At 36.5% G+C, this 26,438-nt stretch overlaps 4 protein-coding genes across 6 annotated transcripts in view; 2 read left to right on the top strand and 2 right to left on the bottom strand.

Annotated features, from left to right (window-relative positions):
* Positions 1–2,667: 2,667 nt before the first annotated feature.
* On the top strand, positions 2,668–8,108 carry ndrg1b (N-myc downstream regulated 1b). 2 transcript variants are annotated; one of them, XM_079894483.1, is made up of 14 exons: positions 2,668–2,868; positions 3,413–3,518; positions 3,750–3,870; positions 4,368–4,430; positions 4,547–4,607; positions 4,816–4,902; positions 5,040–5,096; positions 5,220–5,320; positions 5,488–5,550; positions 5,646–5,697; positions 5,821–5,868; positions 6,033–6,068; positions 6,229–6,280; positions 6,420–8,108. In XM_079894483.1, the coding sequence occupies exons 1-14, from the start codon at positions 2,698–2,700 to the stop codon at positions 6,611–6,613; spliced, it is 1,212 nt and encodes a 403-aa protein (XP_079750609.1). In that variant the 5' UTR covers positions 2,668–2,697; the 3' UTR covers positions 6,614–8,108. The 2 variants fall into 2 exon arrangements, with proteins under 2 accessions (XP_079750609.1, XP_079750610.1); XM_079894484.1 differs by lacking the exon at positions 6,229–6,280.
* ccn4b (cellular communication network factor 4b) lies at positions 8,033–12,789 on the bottom strand (the record flags this gene model as incomplete). 2 transcript variants are annotated; one of them, XM_079894485.1, is made up of 5 exons in its annotated part: positions 12,583–12,789; positions 10,523–10,799; positions 8,819–9,076; positions 8,513–8,706; positions 8,033–8,332 (listed from the first exon to the last, which is right to left on the bottom strand). In XM_079894485.1, exons 1-5 carry the CDS (start codon positions 12,628–12,630, stop codon positions 8,033–8,035), a joined length of 1,077 nt encoding a protein of 358 aa, XP_079750611.1. In that variant the 5' UTR covers positions 12,631–12,789. The 2 variants fall into 2 exon arrangements, with proteins under 2 accessions (XP_079750611.1, XP_079750612.1); XM_079894486.1 differs by having other exon boundaries at positions 10,546–10,799; positions 12,583–12,782.
* A 1,994-nt stretch (positions 12,790–14,783) lies between these two features.
* tg (thyroglobulin) overlaps positions 14,784–26,438 on the bottom strand; it is a gene marked incomplete at its 5' end in the record, with an annotated part of 34,574 nt that continues 22,919 nt past the window's right edge. The window contains 12 exons of the mRNA XM_079894015.1: positions 14,784–15,098; positions 15,230–15,423; positions 15,692–15,832; positions 16,506–16,613; positions 18,758–18,945; positions 19,042–19,209; positions 19,305–19,469; positions 23,100–23,296; positions 24,450–24,588; positions 24,922–25,009; positions 25,159–25,366; positions 25,477–25,641. Of these exons, the coding sequence (XP_079750141.1) occupies positions 14,962–15,098; positions 15,230–15,423; positions 15,692–15,832; positions 16,506–16,613; positions 18,758–18,945; positions 19,042–19,209; positions 19,305–19,469; positions 23,100–23,296; positions 24,450–24,588; positions 24,922–25,009; positions 25,159–25,366; positions 25,477–25,641 (1,898 nt within the window). The 3' untranslated portion in view covers positions 14,784–14,961. The remainder of the gene's footprint in view (positions 15,099–15,229; positions 15,424–15,691; positions 15,833–16,505; positions 16,614–18,757; positions 18,946–19,041; positions 19,210–19,304; positions 19,470–23,099; positions 23,297–24,449; positions 24,589–24,921; positions 25,010–25,158; positions 25,367–25,476; positions 25,642–26,438) is intronic.
* Positions 19,815–24,126, top strand: sla1b (Src like adaptor 1b). The gene is made up of 7 exons (XM_079894016.1): positions 19,815–20,099; positions 20,663–20,762; positions 21,581–21,667; positions 21,757–21,854; positions 22,059–22,190; positions 22,276–22,399; positions 22,564–24,126. The coding sequence occupies exons 1-7, from the start codon at positions 20,021–20,023 to the stop codon at positions 22,778–22,780; spliced, it is 837 nt and encodes a 278-aa protein (XP_079750142.1). The 5' UTR covers positions 19,815–20,020; the 3' UTR covers positions 22,781–24,126.

The following is a 26,438-nucleotide window of genomic DNA, read 5'->3' as shown; positions in this document are numbered from 1 at the left end:
ATTCCGAACGAATCACTTAATAATTAAATACTGTTGATATTGCGCCATCTAGCGTAGTCTAGGCTACAACATCATGGAAATGTGTCAGTAGGTCATGAAATGTGGGATTCATCTAATTTATTGAACAAATTTATTGTAAAATTTAACTCACTGTAACCATGTCATCGACATATATTCCCGTATATAATGAGATTTTTTTTTTTTTTAAACTTACAAAAAAAGAAGCTCTGGTATCCTGCATAATAATATACAATGGTATTTATTTAATAAAAGTACTTTCCTATTGTGGTATTCATCATCATTACATAGGCTATCTGTAATGAGGTCACTAGATTTATTTTTACATCGCCCCTTATAGGTTAAGTACTCTGTCTGGTTTAGAATTTATGCAGGTCATTGCCTAATAAAAGATGAGGCTCACATATGTCAAGCAACAGATGGATAGGCCACGTCAGTTATTACTTAGTCAGTAGGCTAATAGGGAATATTATAGCTACTATTGTTTGAGTTAAACTATATTAGTAGGCTAAACATGTTTTGAATAAAACAAAAAAAAAAAAACATTTTATTTACACTGGCTCTCCTCCAGTATCCTGAATGCAATTAATGAGAGCTCTGTCATGACAACTCTCAGACTGTTTGACACTGTGATGGATTTGACAAAGTTGATATTTTTGGTCTTGGCGGAATAATCTGCTGCTGCTGCTGCTGCTATGGGATATTGCTGCTGCTTCAGGGTAAGTACGGGACTTGCTATACTGTCAAATACATACACAGCATGCTGCTGTTAGCAAGACATGCTTCTGCTGTACAATATAACGCACATGAATCACCTGTAACAGATCTATACAGGTGGAGCTGGGGAAGGTGGAGGGTTTCTGAAAGTGTGCTGAAACTGCTATAGCAAATGCTGACCAAGTATTTGAAGGTTTAGCAGCCAGCTCAGTGTATACTGATGTACAGCAGGAACCAATCAGCTGTGTCCTATAGAGAACGATAAGATTGCAAGCAGATCGAGTTAAGGACCTATCTAGATTTCAATGACCGAACTTTGTATTTGAGAGAACATCGGCAAACAATTACATATCAGTATAAACCAACTGTTCATTAAATGCAGTCTGTAATTGTTGATTTAATGATTGTTGAAGAAAATATATGCAGGAGACTCAGAATCATTCTGCATCATGCAATATGGATGATGATGGGCACACCAAACAGATCAAGTTTTGTTTTTTCATAAATAACTTTTTTTTTAAAATTTCAACTAATTTTTTTTTTTTTTTTTTTTTTTGGTGAAATTCCAAATAAAATATTTCAACAAAGGAAATTTTTGTTCTGTATTTTCAATACATTTTCTATGTAAAATCAGGTGTGCCAGTGTAACAATCACAAGCTGTACAGACAGAGTATGAAACAGCTGTCTCATGGCAGATGGGCTGACACTGTCCCTTCACTGATGAGGATCACATATGGCTCCTCTTAACCCTTTACAAATATGCATGCATTGCCTTTCTCTAGCAGCACTAAGATCACTCCAGCAAATATCATATTAGGATGCATCACATTCTTTAAATGACTGGCATATAACAGTTAAAAATTAGCCTATACCTTTATTTTAAAATTATTATATTAAAATGTTCTTGAAAGAAGTCTTTTATTCTCAACAAGGCTGCATTTATTTCATCAAAAAAGAGAGAATAGACTGAAAACTGTAACTTTGTTGAATATTATTGAATTTTCAGCATCATTACTCCAGTCACATGATCATTCAGAAATCATTCTAATATGCTGATTTAGTGCTCAAGAAACATTTCTTATTATCAATGTTGAAAACAGTTGTGCTGCATGCATATAGATTTGCTGAATCATTAACAGTAGCCATCAGTTCTGTAAAAGTGTCACAATGAGGACTGAAGAAACAGCTTGCTTTGTCACTGATCTAAGACCATTTCAGTGCTGCTTGCAGACCACTGTCGTGTGCTTGACAGGGACACTCGTATAGGGGCTCTCAGCAGCAATGACGTCTGGACCACAGAAATGCCATCTGCCCCGAACCGTCTCACGCCTGCACAAACATGTTGCATGTTGTCATTATGCTAAATGAGCTTAGCACTGTTACTGTGATGATGGCCAATGTAAACAGAGTACTTTAGATCAATTACTGCGAGATCAAGGTTCCTTAAGTGCTAGACAATGCTACATGCCTGACATGAGCTCTGACTGTCTTTCTCTTCTTTGCAATGGCATTTTAAATAGATTGTCTTAGCTTTTTGGACAGAATTTTCATTTTTGGGTGAACTATCTATTAAGTGTTTTGTGCAGTTCAAGTTCAAAACAGTTTAAAGGAATAGTTAACCCAAACATTAAAAAAATCTGTCATTTACTCACACTCGGGTTGTTCCAAACCTGTATGAATTACTTTCTTCTGCTGAACACAAAAGAAGATATTTTGGAGAAATTGGGTAACCAAACAGTTGTTGGGCCCCATTGACTTCCATAATATTTTTTTTCCTCCATATGGAAGTTAATGGGGTCCATCACGTGTCTCATTCAAATGTTTACGTACCTTAATTGGGAACACCAAAGAGGTGGGACGTGTTCAGTGATACAGTGTCCTGCTTAACTTACTGATCCAATTTGTGGAGCTTTCCATAAGAATTAGGCTCCTTCTGGCCACTAAGGCATGCTGGGAGTGGGATGTTTACGCCACACTGTAAACAAGGATATATAAACCCAGAGCTCAGTGCATTCTGTGCAACTCATTCTGCAGCAACAAAACAGGATCTACTCTATTCAAATACACCTTCCACAACTGTAACCATGGTACTGGAGGACTCTGAGGACAGCATCTTTGAAATTGACATCACTGTGAGTTCTGCTATGATTTTATTGATCTTCTGCTATTGTTGTACAGACTACTGTGTTAGAACATTGGATACAAAGGATGTTGCATGTTTTATTTGAGCTTTTAAGGGGGTTTTGATGGTGATATTTGTTGTCTGTTGATGGCATTTGTGTTGTTGTCCAGCAGCTTTGCTATATCCGGTCAAGGTGCCTTGATGTTTTTGTGAGAAATAACATGCTATTTAAGACTATAGGGTGGATTTTTGGAGTGCAATATATAAAAAAAAATTGTCTGATGAACTGAGGGAAATGTTGCAATAAATACGTTCATCTCAATTCAAGTCAGTCAAAACTTGAATTGAAAAATGTTGAACCATATATTCTGCAGCGATTGAGAATGAATGAGATTAATGAGTATCAGAATTTTCTCTCCATAAAATTAAAACTCTAAAGCATTGCAAAATAAGATTATTCTCCAACTAAACTTATCTTTTCATCTGATTTGATCAGTTTTTGATATGAATGCAGGTTAGATGTTACAAACCTAACCATAACTTTGCTCTTGCAGGAGGATGATGTGGAGACTTCATTTGGTAAGGTGCACTGCACCATGAAGGGTGTCCCGAGGGGCAACCGGCCTACCATCCTGACATTCCATGACATTGGACTGAACCGTAAGCATCTCCTCTAAACCTTCTCACTCCCTTATGCAGAAGCTGTGTCTGTACGACTTTTCTGCAAGAGAAATGTGCCCAGTGTGCGTGTTTTTAAAGCAACAGTATCAATGCAAGTTCCAGTGCTCTTAAAACTGTATATAACATCTTGTCTGTATTCTGTCTTAATGGACTGAAAAAAATGTGTATGAATATAAAAGGCTTACCACAGTTGTGTTCTCTGTTGTGCAGATAAGAGCTGTTTTGAGTCACTCTTTAATCAAAAAGACATGCATGAGATCATGCAACACTTTGCTGTGTGCCATGTTGACGCCCCGGGACAGCAGGAGGGTGCCAGCACACTCTCCACAGAGTAAGTAAGAGTTCATTATACCACCTGATTATGGTTTCAGGTCTATCAGAGCATCCGAACGGATACAATTAACTATAATCTTAAGCAAATGAATGGTTGCTCTCTCTCATTGTCAAACAAAGACAAAAAAAACCCAGCTTTGGTTTAACTTCTCCAGCTTCTAAGACAGGAAATCCATTTCAAATCTGCTCATTTGGAGCGGGTAATCTGCAACCTAAGGCACCAGACTGGCAGCATGTAGGTCAGCATGTCACTTATAGTGTCTAAGGGGAGTAAAGAACATTTATGATCTGCCATCTGCTACAGCAACGTAACTGACATCCGTTGCCCATAATCCAACCATCCAAAACAGCATCCAGACAGATTATGACCTCGCTAATGCCTGGAAGGCCATCAACCAGTCCTAAATAACCTGTTGTGCTGTTTAACTGGACCGTCATAGTATTTGACCTCCATATTGTTCCAATATGTCTGTAAACCACTGTCTGTTGTTGTAGGTATACCTACCCTTCGATGGATCAGCTCTCAGAGACCGTCCCTATGGTCCTTGAGCACTTCGGGTAAGTCTTCAATGCTGGTATAAAACCCATCTTAGATGTGTAACTCTTATTATTGAGGCTCTTATGAGCACTCTTGATCCAGACCAGCTTGAATGCTTGCTCTTTTTCCCTTATAGTCTGACGAGTGTGATTGGAATGGCGGTCGGTGCTGGAGCCAACATCCTTGCCCGCTTTGCAGTGAGTTTTATACACTTTTCCTCTCAGTTGCATTTTGAATGGCCTTGAATATCACGGATTACAGTCCTGCAACTCAATGTTGATACTTGCAGTGTAATCCTGCTCATTATTATCATGCTTGCTTGTTGTGCCAACCACATTCCAGAGGTGAATATTCAGTTTTAATTTTTCATAATTATTGTTTTTTGTTTGCATGTATCTCTTAAAGCTAAAACACCCAGACATGGTTGAAGGTCTTGTTCTGATTAATATGAGCGCTCAGGCAGAGGGTTTTATGGACTGGGCAGCACAAAAGGTACAAAAGCTGGTTTCTTACTGCTAGATTTGCATTCTTATGAGATTTGAAATGATTGGATTATTAAACTAATTTGAAGGAGCTCATAAATTTGTTACAATGCACAAATCCTCACTAAAGTGTGACATTTTCAACAGATTACAAGTTGGACTCACGCTCTCCCTGATACTGTAATATCACACCTGTTTGGAAAGGTGAGAACTGTTAAATATATATTATAAAAAAATACTAATTTGACTATATAATAAAAAGATTAAGGTATAATGAATATAAATACATGCAAATGAATTCTCAATGTATTGATTGTTTTGATGTAGGAGGAGATACATAATCATGAACTTATCTCAACCTTCCGTCATCTCATTGCAAACAATGTAAACCAGTCCAACCTGCAGCAGTTTGTCAAGTCCTACAAAAGGTATCACTAATGAAATTTGTGTCTGCACTGCAGGCACTCAGTTCCTGGCTTAGACTGTTTTAATAAACTTTACAGCATCTATTTATTGCAATACTGCAGAGAAAAAAGTTGAAATTCACCAATAAGTTACTGAAAATCTCTGAAATCATATTTCCTTCTTTTCTCAGCCGACGGGATCTAGAGATCGAGAGACCGGTACAAGGAGGAAATGTTAATGTACAAACACTCCAGTAAGTCCCACCTGACTACAGTAAACATAATGATTTTGAGTAGTGCATTAGACCTCACAGTTGTGTTTTGTCTAAATGGTTTGTCTTTATTACAGGTGTCCAGTTTTGCTGATAGTGGGTGATAATTCTCCAGCTGTGGATGCTGTGGTGAGAAAAGTTATTTCTTTAAGGTCGATTGGTTGCAACAATTTACCCATTATTGACTATATACTGCAAATAAATTGGAGGCAAAACATTATATAATGGTTATCTAAATATTTGACCTCACAGGTTGACAGCAACTCCAGAATGAATCCAACAACAACCACCTTTCTCAAGGTCAGTGAACTCACCATTTCTATTGCAATCACCCAAACCCGAAAATATCTTTGATAAATAGCTATATGGATAAAATAATTTGACTTATATGGTACAGATATTTTGCGCATCCTTAGTTTTTAATGGTTGAAGAGTCATTTTTAATATTTGACTTTTTTTTCTAGATGGCTGACTGTGGCGGCCTGCCTCAGATTGATCAGGTATAGCCTATAGCCTACTAATATTTCTATATTTAGTGTCTCATTTGCATATTGATTTTTGATATTGACACACGCATTCAAATCTACATTCTTAATTTAGATATTTGATATTACAGTGGTTATAAGCTAATTTACACTTCTTGTTTATGTTCTCTTGCAGCCTGAAAAACTAATAGAAGCTTTCAAATATTTTATCCAGGGGATTGGCTACAGTAAGCACACGTTATTTTAACAACAATACTGAACTATTATCAAGTATAGGCTACGTATAAATAAATAATATTCATATGACATTTTATATGTAAGAAACTCGTGTTCTCTCACTGTCCTTTATCACTTTCTCCCCCACAGTGCCCTCTGTCAGTATGACCCGTCTGGCTCGATCTCGTACGGCCAGTAACTCATCCCTCAACCGCAACCGCAGCGGTACAAACACGATGGATGAGCAGCGTGGACGTTCCCACACTGACGTCTCCATGGAGAGCGCCACAAACATCGAGCACAGTTCCTCAGGTCCCACACTTTCCGTCGAGCAGTCCTGCTGAACGCCTCGTGAAATTACACCACCTGAATGGAAATCTGAATGGAAATCAGCAGGCGGTTTAAAATTGGACCTAAAATTACAGAATTTGAACCTGAAAGCTGATGCTCCTGTGATTTGATAATGTTTCATGTATCATAGTGTTTATCACAAGGGATATTAATAGAGATAGCCCTCACTGCAAAATATTGCACGTAGGCCTATACTTAATAGACCTGCAGGCACTTATCTTGGTAAATATCTAAAACATTTGTAAATTATCATTTTATTACTTGTAATGTGCAATTTGTAATATTTTATAATGATATAATATAAATACGGTTCTATGTGATGTGTACAGTACAGCTGTACACAAAGTGTGTGCGTGTTTGTGTTGGAGGGTTTTCTGGTAAGACTGAATGTTTGGGGGATTTTTTTTATACATTATAATTTCTTATTACATGTAAATTCTATAATTGTAATTGATAAGAGTAATGTCAAATATACTCGACAGTATTAGTTAGTATAGAGAGAATGGCCACAGGTAGTCTACAAAATATTTTATATAATTTCTGAATCATTTCAGGTGTGGCTACTGTAAAATCTTTGAATGTTGGTAAAATAACTTTGTATTTAACAACTGTATTAATAAAATATAACAGTAAATTTAGTCAGTCTCACTGCTATAACATCTAAAATTAAAAGTATAATTACATCCAGTATATTTATGTATCATGAATTTTAAACAGCACCATTACAGAAATGATGTAAATTACTCTATCGAGTGACAATAGAAATACAAGCAAATGCATAAAGAAAAGCATATGTCTTTTTTATTAAATAAAGAGATACATTTCTGGAATATTTCCAGAATTAAATATGAACAGCAACAACTTGGCAAAATAAATGTCTGAATAACAAAAAGATCACTGTCACTTCTCTTGCATATTTCAGAATATGTATTTCAGAATACATTTTTTTTACACCATTTTAACTCAAATATATATTTTCAAAAACAGATTGCTACAGTATGTGTATTCCTTTAAGGAGAATTCCTTTTATCGTTGAAGGCAATATTTTTTATATAACATTTTTCGTAAAATACAAAAAGTGATTTTCTTTCTAACTTTGCACAGATTTGTAGCGGTAAGTCAACAGAACATCTTAAATTTAAAATGTTTTGTTCCTCATAAATCCATTAGAACTCTTGTACCATAACGTCCCTCATTCTGAACTAACATTCCTCTCACAATCCATCTCAATATGAGTAACTGTGCTTATTTTCATTCATAAACCATCCGATATGATTTCTCATCAACAGTGAACGATTCCTTTCAAAAAACATCCCTGTTTCTGTCACACTGTGATCATGGATGCTTTTCATAGACTACAAATGTGAGTGCAAGGATGCCATAAAAAGAGATTGCATCTGGCTCTCGGTTAGTTAGTTAACAATCTCATTGAACTCATAGTATTGCTCCAGATCTGCAAAGATATCATTTGGATTCCTGCAGGAGAGGTTGCAAAAGCACGCGTTGATCCACATGTATTTCCAAGTAAGAACTGATCCATTTGGACACTCAAACTCCACTTCAATGGTCTTAGACTTGTAGGGGATGCAGCAGCGCTCATCAGTACAGACTCCACAGTACTTGGGCCAATACGCCTTCTTACTGATGCAGCCTGAGATGGTGAAGTTCTGAAACTCTGGCTCACGGTAAATGTTCAGGCACTTTTTACCTGGCTGAGTCACAGATGTCACAGATATGACAGACAGACAGACAAACAATCAATCAATTAATCAATCAATCAATCAATATAAAATCATTTAGATCAGGGATGGGCAACTTAGATTATTCATATTCTATCATTAAAATAAGTGAGGAAAAGTAGAGATGGGTCAGCAAATTAAATTAATTCTTACTCTAAAGTGCTTGGTGATGTCGACCTCACAAGGTCGGAGGTTACACAGTCGGGTCTCTTGCTCCATCACACAGCCAGCATTGTCATTAGAAATGCGCAATGATGTGCCCCGGCCACAGGTCTTTGAGCAGGGACTCCATGGGGTAGTCTGGGTAATGCAATTTCTATGCCAAATATCATTAGTGGTGAGGGACTCTGAAAAAGACAAAGAAAAGGTGTGAGATTCGTCAATGATGAAGAACTAAAAACGTTATAGTATTCTTATGGACATTTATCACCACGCAAAACAAAATAACGCACTGCTCACCCTCCTCAGGAGCATGTCTGGGGTTGGTCTTGCGTGGTTTACGGGTCTCTTCGCAGATCCATTTCTCACAACATTGGCCTGTGATCTTCACTCGCTTGGGCGACTGACACCAGACCCGGGGTGGCAGGGACTCGGTGCAGAGAGACACACATCCAATCGCCCCATTCACACACAGACAGCGGTACTTACAATTGGGCTGGAAACTTTGGCCATTACGGTAAATCACACCGTTATACTCACAGCCTGTTCCCATAACATCTGAAACACAGAAGAGACTGGATCATTTATTTCCTTAAAGGAATAGTTCACTTTCAAATGAAAATTAGCCCATGATTTACTCACCCTAAAGCCATTATAGGTGTATATGACTTTCTTCTTTCAGATAAATACAATCAGAGTTATATTTAAAAAAATATGCAGCTTGATAATGGCAGTGGATTGCAACCAACAGATTGAAAATCAAAAACGTGCATCCATCGTACACAAACTTCACACGGCTCTGAGGGGTTAATAAAGGCCTTCTGAAGCGAAGCGAGTTTGTGTAAGAAAAATATTCATATTTAAAACTTTATAAAGTAAAATAACTAGCTTCCGGCCAAACGAACATCCAGATTCCACTTAAGTGTAAAGCACAACTTATGCGAGTAATGCGACGTACTGCTGATATTTACGCTACGCCATCAGACGCACTACGCTACTTCCGATGTCATTAGTTGAGTAAGTTGCACATTAGGGGCAAGTGGACTGCGTATGGCCGTTTGGTTGGAAACTAGATTTTTACTTTGTAACGTATAAATATGAATATTTTTCTTACACAAACTCATCACTTCAGAAGGCCTTTATTAACCCCCCAGAGCTGTGTGAAGTTTGTTTATGATGGATGGATGCACTTTTTTGAGCTTCAATCTGTTGGTGCAATTCACTGCCATTATAAAGCTTGAAAGAGCCATGACATTTTTTTAATATAACTCCAATTGTATTTGTCTGAAAGAAGAAAGTCATATACACCTAGAATGGCTTGAGAGGGTGAGTAAATCATGGGGTAATTTTCATTTTAAAGTGAGCTAATCCTTTAGGTCAAGGACAAGAAACAATACTGGACAGCCTAAAAGGTTTTGTACCAGAGTACCAATTTGACACGAAATAAGAAAAGAAGTAGATATTGCATTTAATCTGTTGGCACTAAAAACTGTTGTAATAGTATACGTTTAATTTGAGTATATTAATATTTACATCATTTTCCAATATTGTGGGGTCCAGTCCAGATGTCAAAGACAACATTTTGAAAACCTAGGATTTAAAACCTTATTAAAACCTGGACAAAAACAGAAAGATTTCACATGTGTTCAAATATATATATATATATATATTCTGCTTCTGCATCTTGGTCTAGTTAAGTTAAATGGAGGGACAAACCAAACAATAAGTGTTATGTCATGTTAATTTTATTCAAATTATATTTAGTCAAATTATTATACTGATAATATATGTTGTGTATATACTGTATGTATAAATATTAGAGGGGGGGGGGGGTCTTAGATGCATTATATTTTTTGTCTTTTAAAATATATTATCAGTGAAATTCTTCACATTTACACAAAATAAACATTTCTTGAAATGGTGTTCTAACTATTCTGTTGTATATTTCATCTAGTGCATATGAAATGAAGCCAAGCCAGTTAAAGAATATGTGGGGTCACTTACATGCACACACTCCTTTTTCGTACCTCGGCTTGTCAGCGCTGTAGTCACAGTAAAGTCCTTTATGATAGTCACAGGTATCTCTCTCATTACAGGTTTCCCCCACCTGCTTGGCACAGGCCTTGCAGCAGTCACATCCATCTGTCAACAGGCTAACCCCATGTGGGCAAACAGGGGCACTCTTGGGGCACTTACAGGGCCAATTGCAGTATCGATTTCGGTTATAAGGGTCCAAATCTGTGGTGACAAGAGGAGAGTCTGTGGAGTTGTGGGAACTGGCCTGTGTGGAAGAGAAGAGAGGAGATATGCCACCTTTAGCCACTTTGGGGCAACAGAGAGTTTGCTTTGAAATTACATTGAAATAGGACCATTTTAATAGGCTCCCAGAACTTCACTGCAGAGAATACATTAGATTAGTTTCTAATATGAACAATAAAATAGCACATAATCACTTTTAAACAGAATTAGGCCTACTGTTTATCTATATAAAAAATTGCTCATCTGAACAGAGATCCAAAAAGAGAGAAATGCAACATTATTGTCACATACATTTTCCTTTTTGTAAATCAAACACTGCCTGCAACAGTTTTGGTTCTCAGTCTCATTTGTTCTCTCGCTCCAGTAAATCAGACTATGTTTCTCTCAACAGTGGATGAAATGGAAACCCAGATTAGAACAGAAGGGAAGAAGAGAAGAGTAAATCTCTGAAAAACCACTACAAACTACGCACTGTTCCAGACCAGGCCAATTTTTGTGTGAGATGTACGGTATTGGCCATCAATGGAGTGTTACTAAGTGCAAATAGCCTGCCTTGTTGGCCATTTAAACTAACTCCACCCACTGACGTCTGGATGGGCCGGACAAAATCAAGGAAGATGCAGATTTTTGTCAACAGCTGTAATAGGGTAAGGCGTGTTGCAGAAATGTTACGCAAATAGAGTTTGAATCTGCCTTTTGCCAAACTCGCTCTACTCCCTTTTCCCATCTCCTATCAGATCAGAAAGGCATTTATTTTCAATACAAATTTTGAAAAAATTCTAAAAGTGGAAATAAAGTGTCTAACGTGTCGTGTGTTTAATAATAAAGTGTTTATCAGTTAGGGTTAGGGATAGGTGTGGGAGGGCTTATTGTCCCAATAAGGCAAGTGGTACTCACTGCAGAGTCAAATGACGTCCAGCTCCAACTCTCTGGACATCTAATGGGGTGGAAGGATAGAGTTGTTGGATATTTTAGCTCCACCCATTAGGGCCAAATTACATTTTACATTACAATTACAAATGACATTGTCTAACGAGGAGGAGCTAGACATAAGCTCCACCCATTTGCTCTGCAGTGAGCAGCCTCTCCAATAAGGCGGCATTCTATTGAATTATTTTTATAAAAATAATAATTTACTATCTGTTATTATTGCAAACTTAATGTACAACAACACTGAGAAGCTAATCATAATATCTGCCACTATTTATAAATATAAATAGCATTTAATTACAATTTACACTTATTGCAAAGATACTGGTATTTTTACATAGTATAATCTATTGCTACTTGCACTTAGTGTAATTATAGATCTTTTGCTATTTGTACAAAGTGCAAATAACCGCTGCCATACATCAATACCTTTTTATATAGCCTAACTTTTGCATAAGCAATTTCACATTTTCAATCAAAATGTTGTAGGCTGCACATGCGCGTTAAATTATATTCTGTACATTACAGCACATTTGTTAGTGCAAAGACGTCAACAAATGTGGTGAAATAAAATTAAAAACATTATTGTCATCATGATGACCAATCAAACTGTCATTTTCAGTTTTGGAAAAAAAAAAATAATAATTTAGGTTTTTATTTGAGGGTTGGAATGAATGTGCAAGTAGGCAATGAATTTGAAAGACAAATCGCGCTTTCCAAGAACCAGCTACGGTGTCTCGCGCGATTAAGGAACTACTTTACTGAGCTAAAAGGCAGTTTATATTCTTCTTGTTTTCTTTAATTGTTAAAAAACGCCTTTAGTTGCATTTTTATATTAAAATACTGCGTTAAATCAACAGAATGATAAGACTTACCTGGTGCACACTGGCTCTCAAAAGAATCCACAACAGGAGTCTCCACATTACTATATTCCTGAGAGAAATACATTGAAACAAGAAATGTTGTTTTCTACAGGTAGCCTACAATCCACAAGCGTTCCCTCGTGGCATTCACGGTGACGCGCAGATGTGTCGGCCAGAGTTACTGGAGTCTCACTTTTCGTCAGTCTGTCAGATTTAGTGGGAGTTTTCTGGACGTTTTCCTTCAGTTCACTCCAGTTCAATCGTCAAGGGGGGGTTGGAATCAAAATAAAACATCTAAATTATTTAGAAAGTGAACTTTTCCAACAGTTATAACGTATTATAAAATTACTAACATAGAAGACAAATGTTTAGATTTCTCACATCGTAACTATGTCTTTGCTGGCAATAATTATGGCACGACATGAAATGTAAGCAAGCCATTCATTCTGAAACCTCACTTATTCTTCAGAAGATATACACCATAGGAACACACGAACCAAACAACTTAAATTCATAGTGTGTGCACAATGATGTTTTGATCTGTTTTTGACTTGTCAAAGAATCCAATGAAGGACATTTACAGTAAGTATAATAGTGTTATAGTCAGGATATTCCTTTTTATAAGCAGAGGCGTAAGTGATGTAAATAGGAGAGGAAGATGTGATAATCTATGATGACCCATAGTTAATTCATTACTCATATTACCCTAACTGCTTGATATTTGGAGAGAAATAACTCCAGAGAGCAGCAAGAATTCAAGATAAGAGCAGTTAGACCAGGACAGAGAACTGTGTCCCCAAAAAACATTTCCTCCTGCACTGACAGGAGGTGAGAATGTAGGTGTAAGAAACCAGATATTGGTAATACTCATTTTAAAATGTACTTAAAATTGATTAACAAAACATGCACTGTAAAAATATTTAGTTCAGACATTGGTTAATACAGTGAAAATGTTTATAATATTTTAACATCCCATTATTACCATGTAATTTATGGGGAAGATTTATGGTGATTTTGGTAGTTTAAGTAGACCATACATTATATTACGAAAAATATACTTCCTGTACTGCATGTCTTTCTGTAATACCTTTTTTTACAGTGCTTGAATCTACTGTAATGTATTGAACAATAATAATAATAAAAATCTAATAAAAAAAATCTAATAATTTTACATTTCATGAAATATTAAAAAAGGAACTGCAATTCATTCAAATAAATAAATGTTGATTTAAGTGCATTGTTTGCTGGGAAAAATGCATAGCTACATTTTAAAAGTCACATGCGGTAAAGATTGAGCACTACTGCTGGGGTTTCCACTATTTACAAATTAAAAATCGACTGCTGGGCAGCCTGCCACTGATGCACTAAACAGAAGAACAGTAAAAAATTCTAAACTAATCTCCTACATCACAGACTAAAAAAAAAAAACATAACTTTAATATTTCAGCCCTTAAACGTGCAACTTTGTTTCATAGTTCATGTGGAAAATATACCACATTCTGAGAAAATGTCCTAAACCTTGACTTCATTCATATGGGTGTACTGAACTTAATCAAAAGTGTCCAGACAGCCAGAGTAGAATAGTCTAGACAAAGAGGAAAGGCTTCTTATAATCTCCAGGAATAAAGTGATAATTAGTATCTCAGAATAGCCCTCAGTCAGAGGCACACGAGCCTGTGGCAGCATCTGGAAACTTGCAGAAAGTGAAACGGTCAGGATTACTCATATATTCTCCTGGCACTTTGGTCAGTCCTTATTCCATGTGACTGAATGATGTCTTCATTTTAATGTTAAATCACCTCATTAATTATTAATGAAGATAATCTAATTTATTTTCACACAATGTGTTATTTATGTATAAAATATTTATATATAATATAAATTATATATAATATAAATATATATACACAGTATATACATGTAAATATTTCTTAAATATATACATGCATGTGTGCGTATTTATATATAGAAAATAATTATACACCGTACACACATATGTATTATGTAAAAACAAACTTTTATTTTGGATGCGATTAATCGCGATTAATCGTTTAACAGCCCTAATATTAATCAAAATAATACGATTTATCTCTATATGTGGTATGCCGTTTATAATACATCTGTTGCATGATATGTTTTATAATGCTGGTGTGGTCAAATAAAACATTTCAGCCTTGGTTGACAAAGTTGTATTGTATAGTGTTGTAAAATTTGAACATTGAAGAATAAACCATAAGTGTTTTCAAAACAGTTTATTGCTTAAGTTCTACTATGAATCTTTATTGATTCATACTCATAATGATTTACATCAACAGAAATACCAAAATAACTAAGAGTGCTAAGCCTGAATTGGTTCTGGAACAAGCGTACAAGTAAATCTAAATTGTGAGACTAACTGTAAGCATCTTTCTCAGATTTAGGTTTGCTTGGAGTCAGAAAGAAGCTGGTATCTGGGAGTGACTTGGGCTCTTGGGTTGGAGTTTGAATTCCTCCAGTATCTCCCACTGAAGTCCCACAGGATAATTTGGCTGGTAAAAGGTTTACAAGTGCACAAAATCAGCATTTATGACTGGTCAAAAAAAAAAACCCACTGTAATCTTCCAATCTCTACATTTAAAGACCATCAGGAGTTTATATGGATGTGTAGAGCAGTACTAACCGGTAGAGGAGATCAGAGCCAGCACATATTGAGACCAGAAGGAACACTGAGGACTCTGGAGGTTCTTGCGGTTAGTGAGCGTAAAGGACAGCTCTTTATAGCCACGTCCACCCGGGTGAGGCATGAACCGAGGCCATGGGGGCAAGAGCTTACTGAAGGACGTCCTAGATGTTGCAAGAGGCAGGTTGGGGTTTCTGTGAAGAGCAGAGGAGAGATGAACAGGCCAGTGCAAAATCATTACAGTCGGCATGAAATGAAAATTCACCCTTTTTCTAAATGCATGCTATTGATCTTAATGTGAACAACTCATTCATGCAGGTTTTATTTGATCAGATCTGCCTACATCCAATCAACAACCGATGTTTTTCGATAATTCGTTTCACTCAGATCTGAAGAAAAGTTCTGTCGGTACTTTTGTTACATCGCAACTTTAAAAAATATATAAAAATGGTTGATAAATACCCAGACTTTATGAAGTTCGTCATGTAGTTCATGACTTGCAGAGTAAGCATTCTCTCTTTTGAGCTGAAGAGGTCTTGTTTTTCTGAGGCAAGAGGAACTCCAAAGAGGAAGTGCACATCCATTGGAGCTGACAGATCAACACTGTGACAAAAATATATTTAGACAGGGATCATACAAGGTGCATAAAGTTTTTGAAATTTTAGTCTTGGAAAATCCTTAAAAACAGCCATATTTCTGAAAAGGTACTTGAAAAGTGAATTACTGGAAGACAAAAGGCTATATTTGAAAATAGATTTTAATTTTATTGATAAAACTATCTTTTCTCACCCATCTGATATTGATATAGAGCCATTTCACATGGCTATGAGCGTGATATTGCTCATATATTTATTCAAGTATATGACACAGCTTTCATTCTTCAGGTCAATCATATATTCAAGGGAGAAAAAAATCAGTTTGAATGAGGAATGCGATATCTTTGTCATAGTATCCTTTTAATGGTTAAAGTTACCAGAGCCATTGCATGTGCTGCACTTTATTTGTAGCATTTTGTTTTATTGTTTTAATTATTTACTTTTTAGAATTTGAAAGATAATAAAGATATGGTTTTATAAGTGAGATCTCTCATTGTAGTCCTTGAAAACCAAAAAAGAAGTGCTTGAAAAGTCCTTGAATTTCATTTTACAGTATCTGTACAAACCCTGTTTAGAATACACAGATTCTTCTTGGATCTGATAGATGTTATTTTGAATGGAGCCAACAAGTCATGTGCAGTGAAGTAAGTATGATATTATGTGTGTGGAATGAGAGGCACCTGTTGTAGGCAGTGTCCTCAGGTAGGTGGTACATGTGAACACTGGACCGTGTGTTTGCTGCCCAGAATTCAGCCATGTCCACAGCTGGACAGATGATAAAGAGGTCTCTGTAGAAATAAAGGGCCATGATATGGATGGCATGCATAGCAAGGGACAGGCGGCTACATCTGCATCTTAGGATTTTGATAACACAGGAGCCACTCTTTTTACCACTTTTACACATCGGGCAGTATCGCAACAACAGGAAATGAAGCTGGACGTAGACTTGGTTTTATCAGGTTCTATAAGTTCTGTTTAAGTTGTAAAAAGTCCTTTCCTGTTTGTGTTGCTATGCTGCGGTGCCTTTATGTGCTGCAGGTCAGAGGGGTGTGTCACATGTGTTGGTCAGGTTTGGTCTGCACTATATCTGACACTAGTGATTATGTGGGCAGCTAGCTTATCCTCTTTCTGAACTACTGAACAACTGACAATTCAGAGAAAGAACAGGAATTTCAGGACATAGAAGTGGAAAGAAAAATGTGAAATTGCCCTTCAGAGATTAGCTAAACTTTTTTTTAATTTTAATATTTAACTTCATTCTAGCAGACATTTAATCTTACTCAACATAACACATTTTGGGTATGATTCCAACAGTGAACAATGCAGTGTTTGGAGATATCTGGTAACCACAAACAACAATAAATCAAAAGAAAAAGACGGAGCTTTTGGTTAAATGGACTATTGTCTGCTGAATTTTCCAGACACACTTGAGTAAATTCTCTCCTCTTCAGAATAATATAATAATGTTTGACAGAAACTGAGCTCAAGATGGTTGTATCTGCCATGTATCATTCAGAGCTGGGTCATTTCTGCCTTAACCTATATTAAGGTAGATAAACATATTTCTGTCAGGACCACTATCGTCCAAGATGATTGACAGTTAGCATACAGTTTGGGTTGGCGGTATGCTTCTGTTCTGGCAAGAATTCCCTGCCCATATTCCTAAAGGTAGACATGGATCAGCTGAGAGTCAGCTGATGCGAGCCTGACTAACTTGACCTGCCAGAACTAATGCTACACTTGATTACTTTAAAAGTCATCAAATTGTCAGTAAAACATAATTAAAAGTGCCATGTATTGTTTTTCGGTATATGCATAGTCTTCCTGTTCTAAAATTAGCTGTCTCCATCCAGTATATGTCTCCATGTCATTTTAAGTGCAATGAAATTGTTTTCAGATCAGTGATGAGTGAAAGCTTCTGTTAGGACTGTTTTAAACTCAAGTATTTTTGATACTCAAGTTCAGTCGAAACCCAGATATACCATTTCCTTCCTCTTTGCCACAAACACTACAGCCTAACCACCCACAGTGAATGCAAGACATCTAAGCCTCCTAACCTAAGGCTCTGGATTCCTCTGCATTCCAGACCACTTAACATTTTTTTGTTTTTCAAGGATCTGAACAAACATACTAGAAGGGCAGCTGTGAACACATTGAGATTTGCTTTTGTTCACTTTGTCATCTAACTAAACATTTTGCAACTAGCATTCAAAGCTTTACAAACAAAAAGCTGATCATGGGCTTTTGAATTCAATTAAAACTCTTTTTTATTGGTATGATATTTTAATGATTGTGAAAGAAGCCTATTATGCTCTCAAAGGCTGCATTTATTTGGTCAGTGAAGAAAGTTACAATTTAGAATAACTGTTTTCTAGTTTAATATATTTTAAAATGTAATTTATACCGGTGATGCCAAAGCTGAATTTTCAGTATCATTACTCCAGTCTTCAGTGTCACATGATCCTTCAGAAATCATTCTAATATGTTGGTTTGCTGCTCCAGAAACATTTCTTAACAACATTATAACATATTTTGTTATAATGTTACAATATATATATTATTTTGTATAGTAATACACACACATATATATACACAATGTATATATATATATATATATATATATATATATATATATATATATATATATATATATATATATAAACATTACAGAATTATTTGATGAATAGAAAGTTCAAAAGAACAGCATTTATTTGAAATGGAAATCTTTTGTAATATTATAAATGTTTTTAATGTCACTTTTGATAAATAAGTTTAATGTGTCCTCACTGAAAAGTATTACCAGTAATTAAAAAAAATCTTAATGGCCATAAACTTTTGAATGGTAGTGTAACTTTGGCACATGTTTTCTCTGCAACATTCTTATAATGACAAGAAAATATACTTCTGTTCTGTAAGACCTTTGACCTCTTACCTCGTAGCGTTTTCCAGAGCACGAGAGAACACATTGTACCCTGAGGGTGTGGGGGAGTGCTGCAAAGAGTAGAACCAAGTCGCTGCCTCCTTCACGAAAGCATTAGCATCATCTCCACCCAGAGAGTTAGACAGGGCCGCGTAAAATGCTGTCTTACTGTCAGCCCTTCCCTGAAGCTGCTCAAAATTCTTCTCAAATTAATGAAACAGAAAAGTGTCAATAAGAAAACGTCACAGTATTCTATTCTGAATAACGCTTTCATTCTGATATATCTGTGTCCTGACCTTGATGTTCTTGGCTCTGCTGATGAGGCCGTCTTCAACTGATGAGCCCAGAAGTAATTCAACTCTGTGGAAGCGTCCGGAACGAAGGACCACAGAGGGTTTTTCCCGAACTACAGTTCCATCAACCACTGGTGACCAGGCCTGCAGGGGACCACTCACAGCCAACAACTACACACAAACACACCAAGAGAATGTTAAACAAAGACAATGATCGCTTTTTTGACTTTTTTGTGCTTTTTCTTCACAAAGGTGACCCATTGTACCTTGGTCTGGGCAGCATTAATGCTCTGAGCCGGTTTGCTCCTCAAACAAGTCAGTATCTGTGTAGTATCAGCTGCCGAGCAACCAAGTTCTCTAGCCAGAGATGCAGTTTGCGCCTGGGCTTTAGGTGTGCTGATTACAACAGCAGGCGAAAACACAGATCCACCCTGCAAGCATACAACAGCATTGTTTAGCATTGCATGAGACCACTAAAAAGGTATCTGGATCTTTAGTCAACAACCATGATGAATTATTTTCATCTAGACTTCGTTTATTATGTGTTTTTTTTGTTATACTACTACGTTTGAGAACTGAGAAAGAATTAGGCCACATCAAAGCACATTCTATATTAATGCATTATGGTTCAGATCAGAAAATCATGAAACCATGATGAAGTTTCTTTGCATACCACAGCTATTTATACACGTTTACCAGAAGCTGCATACATAGTACATATTTGAAAGAATTTGCATGTGATTATAAAGCATTTCATTTCAGCACTTCCTATTTTTGCTTAAATGTGAAGTGGAAAGTGTGGTGAGAAACAGTTTCCCTGTTTACTCGAGCCATGCCCTTAAAGTCTTATCAGTGGGAAGTTGCACAACAGAAGAATAGCAGAATCTCTTTGCTCAGAACAAGAGATTGTCTCAGTCTGGACTGACATCTGATGGCTGATCAGATGTGATAAATCTGTAGGAATACTAGTGGGAGATTGACAATGGGAGGCGCTCAGGCAAGCCAAAGAACCCCAGAGGATTTCAGACAAACTAATACTAATGAAGACTTTCCAACGAGAGGTATGAAAATGCTGAGCACTGTTTGAGTGACAATGTATGAGTGGTTTCAAGTGATGTTTCTAGTTATTGTAGGCAGATGCCACATCGTTTCGATCATTTGCAGATGTTGCGGTGTGTGAAAAGACTCAAACTGTATTAAAACATACAGATATCGGTTCTCTTTCTGAGCAGAATGTGCAGCATAAGCTGTGGTCTGTCCTTGATCTGAAATAATATTCAAGACTAAACTGAACTTCTCTTTTCAAAAACAAACGAAGTTTCAAAACAGATGTGTATGACCTAAAAAAAAGATAAAGTCGCTAAGATGTGCAGAATTATCTGGTAACATACTCATGACCAAATGGTGATAAAATCAGACGTTTATTTTTTTGTTTAGTCAGTCAGTCAGTCTTGACTTAATAAATGATCAAGCTAAAAAGTTAGCTTAAAGACTAATGGAGTTCATAAGCTAATTACTTAGCTACTTGATGTTTCCTTGATATGAGAAAACATCAAGTAGCATACATAAACATTATTGAAATCCTTTTTGCCAAGATACAGATGTAGTATTTTCTATTTTACAGTGCATGAGAATGACAATGCAGTAGTGCTGGATAACTACCCTCCTCCGGACATCTGCGAGCCCATATTTCGAATGGGAGATTGGCTGAAAATAGTGTCTGAGTAAGCATTAGCATTTCATGTTTCTACAAGAGCTTTAGCGTGTATGCTAACAGTAAAATCTGACTTTTTACATATTTTACAAGATTATTATTACACAGGCAAGCACATATACAGCCATTCAAAAGTTTGGGTTTGGTAAGATTTTTTAGAAGTCTCAAATGCTGACGAAGGCTGCATTTATTAGATTAAAAATACAGTAAAAACAGTAATATTATTAAATATTATAACAATTTAAAATAGCTGTTTTCTATGTAATTTATACCTGGGACGGCAAAGCTACATTTTCAGCAGCTATTCTAAAAATCATTCTAATATGCTGATTTGGTGCTCAAGAAACATTTCTTATCATCAATGTTGAAAACAGTTTGTACAAACAGATTATTTGATGATTAGAAAGTTTAAAAGAACAGAATTTATTTAAATTGGAGCGAATTTATTGTCAGTTTCGATCAATTTAATGCTTCCTTGCAGAATAAAAGTATTAATTTATCACTGACACCAAACCTTTTAATAGTAGTGTTTAGGAATATTTTCTAGAGACAATGTGTGTAAACTTTTAGGTTTAAGAGTCTGTATTAGTCTGTATTAGGAGTCTGTATGTGTTTGTATTCAACTGTATTTACAGCAATGTTTGCCAGTTGCTGGGCTCAATGTGTGAATGCACAACTGACCACAAAACCCTGCAGCCAGTGTTAGCATTAACACTACCTTCCGCTGTTTATCACACACACAACTTGTTTTTCAATTGTTTTTTGTGTGATAATTAAAAACTTAAAAATGACACAAGAAGCATAACTGTCCACCTCACTTTCTTTCAGGGAAGGGTATTGGTGGAAGGTCTACTCAGTCAACACGAAGGAAGTGAACTATATACCGCACTGTCATGCCACAAAAGTCTACCATGGGTAGGTTTTGAATTGCAAAATAAACAAGCTAATTGTCAGTACTACGCTAACTGTTTAAGTGCTAATGGAAACATTCTCGATTGTCTCAGCTGGCTGTTTGAAAGTGTGACCAGACCAAAAGCTGAAGAACTGCTTCGACTCCCAGGGAACCGAGTGGGGTCGTTCATGATTAGAGAGAGCACAAAAGGTCACAATACAACTTTAAAACGAACATTAAACAGCCAGACAGCATAAGGTCTGGTCCCTATTGAAGCTTATTTTTGACAAGAACTGTCCACTAAACAGGAAGAAACTGTCTGACAGAAAGAGTTTTAGAAATAGATTAATCTACTAAATAATGTTTTTGGCGTATATGTTTGATGTTACAATCATATTACTTGTATTTTTGTAGGTATGTACAGCTTATCTGTGCGCCACAGAACTATTAAGCATTATCGGATAGTTCGAATGCCAAACAACTGGTACTTCATCTCTCCACGCCTCACGTTTCAGTGTCTGGAAGATCTGGTCAACCACTACTCTGGTAAATCATGTAATACATAAAAAAAACAAAAAACAATAGTCATTTGTGCTGTTTTAGTGTAAAAGATGGTCATCTGTTTGTTTAGATATAGCAGACGGCCTGTGCTGTGTTCTTACTGGCCCGTGCTTGGCCGTCTGTGAAACACACCTGAGTGAGCGCATGAAATCGACTAGGAGTAAATTATCCTTTGACTGGAGAGCAGTGAACAGGTAAGAAAATCAGCAAAAGCCGCTCAAATGTTGTTTCTTAAAGGGATAGTTCAAAACTGAGATTCACCTGATCAGTGTTTGAACTTTCACATAAACATGGAAGAATTTAAAATACTGTAAACCTTTTCAGACAAAATCTTTAATAATGATACACTTTCTCTCAGCTCCGAGCTCATCCCACAGAGTACAAGCCCTTCGGCGGTCAGCTATGGGGTTCAGAACAGTGTCTCTTCCTACCTGTCTTTGCTGGGAGAGCAGGAAAAGCCAGAGAGAAAGAAATTTAGTTTGAAGAAGAAGAGGTGGAGGTCTATCTACACACTGCCGAACCACCAGCTTGAAAATTTGGCCACTGTGGAGGACAACTATGAGGAGGTGCATTGACAGATCACAGCTAATTAATTTGAGGTGCTCAAAAGCTGATATCTAAAAGCACTGTTGTTTGTGAATACTAAAGGGACTGAATTTTTGTCAGAGAAACATTTGGAATACTTCAAATATTTTCTTAAACATGTTTATTATTCAAGTTTAGGATTACGAATGAGTGTTTTAAGATGCTTGTGTAACCATGATTCATTATTTTTGGACTGAAGTAGATAGATTTTACTGTAAATGTAACCTCAGACATTAGTCTTGTTACACAAAATAGTGGTGTTATATAACCGGCAGTGGGACCTCTGTTCCCACTGAGTTCTGTTCTTACCATTAGTAAAGCTCGGCGGAAGGTTGATGAAGCTGATGGCGAGGTGAGATGAAGGCTTGCAATGTCGGCTCCGTTTCTCTCTGCCCCTATTGTGACTTTAGTGGGGTCTCCTCCAAACAAAGCAATGTTTTTCTGAACCCAACCCAGAGCAGCTGCCTGGTCTTGCAACCCATAATTCCCCGGCAGAGCACTGGAACCTATACAGAGTGAACAGACTTCAATTCATGAGGCACATTCTGGATCTCCAAATGTATTTTCCACACTATCACTCCAGAAGATTTGCAGTAGATTACTGAGAAATTGCCTTCGCACTATAATCAGCATGTGAGAGTCCATTCATTATAGAGACAACAAAAATAATAATAATCATTTTTTAAATGTTTACTCAAATCTTCAAAGCTCCACAAGGGTTTAGCTGGGAAACTCAAGGAAGCCAATCAGGCTTCTGCACAGCTTTCACTGTGTGTTGTTTTTGGCTGGACAGTGAAGGCTCATCCTGGCAGACTACTCAAAGGCACCAGTTAGGCCCCCTTTTCAAACTTACTCAACCAACGTTGGCAAAGGGGAAAAGAATCTGAATATTTTCACAACCACTGTGTGGAATGGAACTTCTCACATGGACCTTACGCAACTATATTCCATAACCATACTCCATTCTATTTTTTTTGGAATTCCATTATATGGAAGAAATGATCCCATTTGTGCAATACGTCATTCTGTTCTAACCTAACAGAGCTTCCAGGGCACGGTTTAATTCCAGTGTAGGATATACATTAAACTGTCTCCATAACACTGAGATTCATTCCTTAAAACATTTTCAGGACTTTTCAGCATAAAGTGCCAAGGAAGCCTTTCTATTTTTTGTTGCATGACAATAAAAAAAGCAAATAAAAATATTTTTGTTGTCAGTAAGGTTTTTTTTTGTTTTTTGACCAAAATTTATACAAGGATCCATTAATTTGATCAAAAGTGAAAGGACTTTTACATTGTTACAAGATAATTCTATTTCAAATAAATGCTGTTCTCTAGAACTTTCTATTAATCAAAGAATCCTGAAAAATGCATCACGGTTTCCACAAAAATATGAAGCAGCTCAACTGTTTTCAGCATTGATAATATTAAGAAATGTTTCTTGGGCCCCAAATCAGCATATTAGAATGATTTCTGAAGGATCATGTGACACTGAAGACTGGAGTAATGATGGTGAAAATTCCGCTTTGCCGTCACAGGCAAAAATGACATTTTAAAATATATACAAATAGTTCAATTTGTGGGGCTGGCTAAAGTCTTGGAATATTTTCAAGATGCAAATATGAACACATTTGTGTATAATAATATGTGTGTTCGTACCTGCACTGAGGAATCCGAAAGTGGCCACTCTGAAACTGGCTGTCACTACAATTATGTTGCCAATAGCAGCGAGGTAAGAACCATCTAAGAGACCCGATCCAGAGTTGTGGAAGAACACCAGAACCGGCGCATTCTTTCTCTGTGACAAAACAGAAAATGTTGTACTATTAATTGCCAATAATTGTACCCACACCACAGTCAGCGGATGGCGTGGTTTATGAAAACAGTATTAACAGACGTAAAAGTTTATGACAAACAGTGAGGTCAGTTACACTTTATTTTGATGGCCTGACAAAACCCGGAAAAAGTGCCTGTTGCCGTCTGTCAGTGCGGTGTAAATTAATTGCATAATGCATACATGACTTCTTTCAAAAACATTTAAAAAATCTTACCGGCCTCAAACTTTTGATTATTGATTATGTTTATGTACTTATGCATGTTTGAGATCTTGAGTATGTCATGGGGGTCTTACCACACTACTAGCAACAAACACATTGAGATAAAGACAGTCTTCACTGGAGGTGGAGTCAGCAGGGTCACCAGGCTGAAGACAACTGGATCTAAAACAGTTTTGATCAAACAAATCAGATCTCTTTCCAGAAAAGTGACTATTAATTCTGCAGAAAGGCAACCGGTCAATTTGAGGGTATAAATGTATGAGAACATACATTTATACTCTCACAATCTGCAATCAAAGTTGTCCACGCACCGGGAAAATGTAGCATTCCAGGTACCGGTCCAGTCAGCCGGCTGTGGAGGGCTGAAACGGAGTTCTCCGATTGGTGGACGAGCATAAGGAACACCCAGGAAGTAGGTCACACACTTGCCATCTAAACCAGTTATCGGTTTCACCTCACTCTCTCCGAGTAGTGTGCCGTGATCAAGGATGAAAACAGAAGTCAACTCTGGCTGTAAACCTATAAAGAAATGTTTAAACATCTCTGTTGTTTAGATGAAAGAGATCAGAAACACTCTGAATTGATTGAGACTTGAGTGAATAGAAGAATGTTTTGTTTTAAGGTGTCACCTGTCCTGATATAAACAGATTGAGCAGGCTCTTTGGTAACTAGTAAGCAGCGCTTGCCGCTGGTTGTAGGAAGGCAGGTGTGTGTGTCTGGATACATCACACATCTCATGGCTGACTCTCTGCTATCGATAGACACGGATGAACAGGACTCACTTTCCTCACAGGCTACAAAGGACAAGAAAATTGAGCACACAAGTACATCCACATGTATCTGTATTGTAAATAAAAAATTAAATAAAAACGGTAATACTTTAGTTTAGGGTCCAATTCTCACTATTAACTAGTTGCTTATTATTAGCATGCATACTACTAGGATATTGGCTGTTGATTAGTACTCATAAAATACATTTTACCTTATTCTGCGTGACCATATTCTAAATCCCAAAACCTAAACATAACAACTACTTTACAATTAATAAGAAGTAATTAGGAGATTACTGAGGCAAAAGTCATAGTTAATAGTTCGTTAATAGTGAGAAACCCTATCTAAAGTGTGACCAAAAAATACATATTCATCAATTGTTATATAATTGTGATTATTAATAATTAAATGAAAATAATAAATGAGTAATTTATTGTTTTATTAATATTATTCAATTATAACATATTTAAACGACTGTTCAAGTAAGGTTTTTTTTTTTTTTTTTTTTAAGAAATGAATACTTATATTTAGCAAGAATGCACTAAATAAGTCAAATATGAGAGTAAAAACATTGGTAAGGTTACAAGAGATTTCTATTTTAAATAAATGCTGTTCATTTGAAATTTATATTTATCAAATAACCCTGAAAAAAGCATCATGATTTTCACAAACATATTAAGCAGAGCAATTGTTTTTTACATTGACAATAATAAGCAATCAGTGTTACTGATGATGACTGGAGTAATGATGCTGAAAATTCAACTTTCCCAGCACAGGAATAAATTACATTTGAAAAAAAATATTAAAATAGATAAAAAAA

The sequence above is a fragment of the Squalius cephalus genome (assembly GCF_949319135.1).
Source record: "Squalius cephalus genome assembly, chromosome: 15".
NCBI classification, from domain to species: Eukaryota; Metazoa; Chordata; class Actinopteri; order Cypriniformes; family Leuciscidae; genus Squalius; species Squalius cephalus.
The sequence above is the reverse complement of the archived record's forward strand: the minus strand, read 5'-3'. Positions and strand labels throughout refer to the sequence as shown.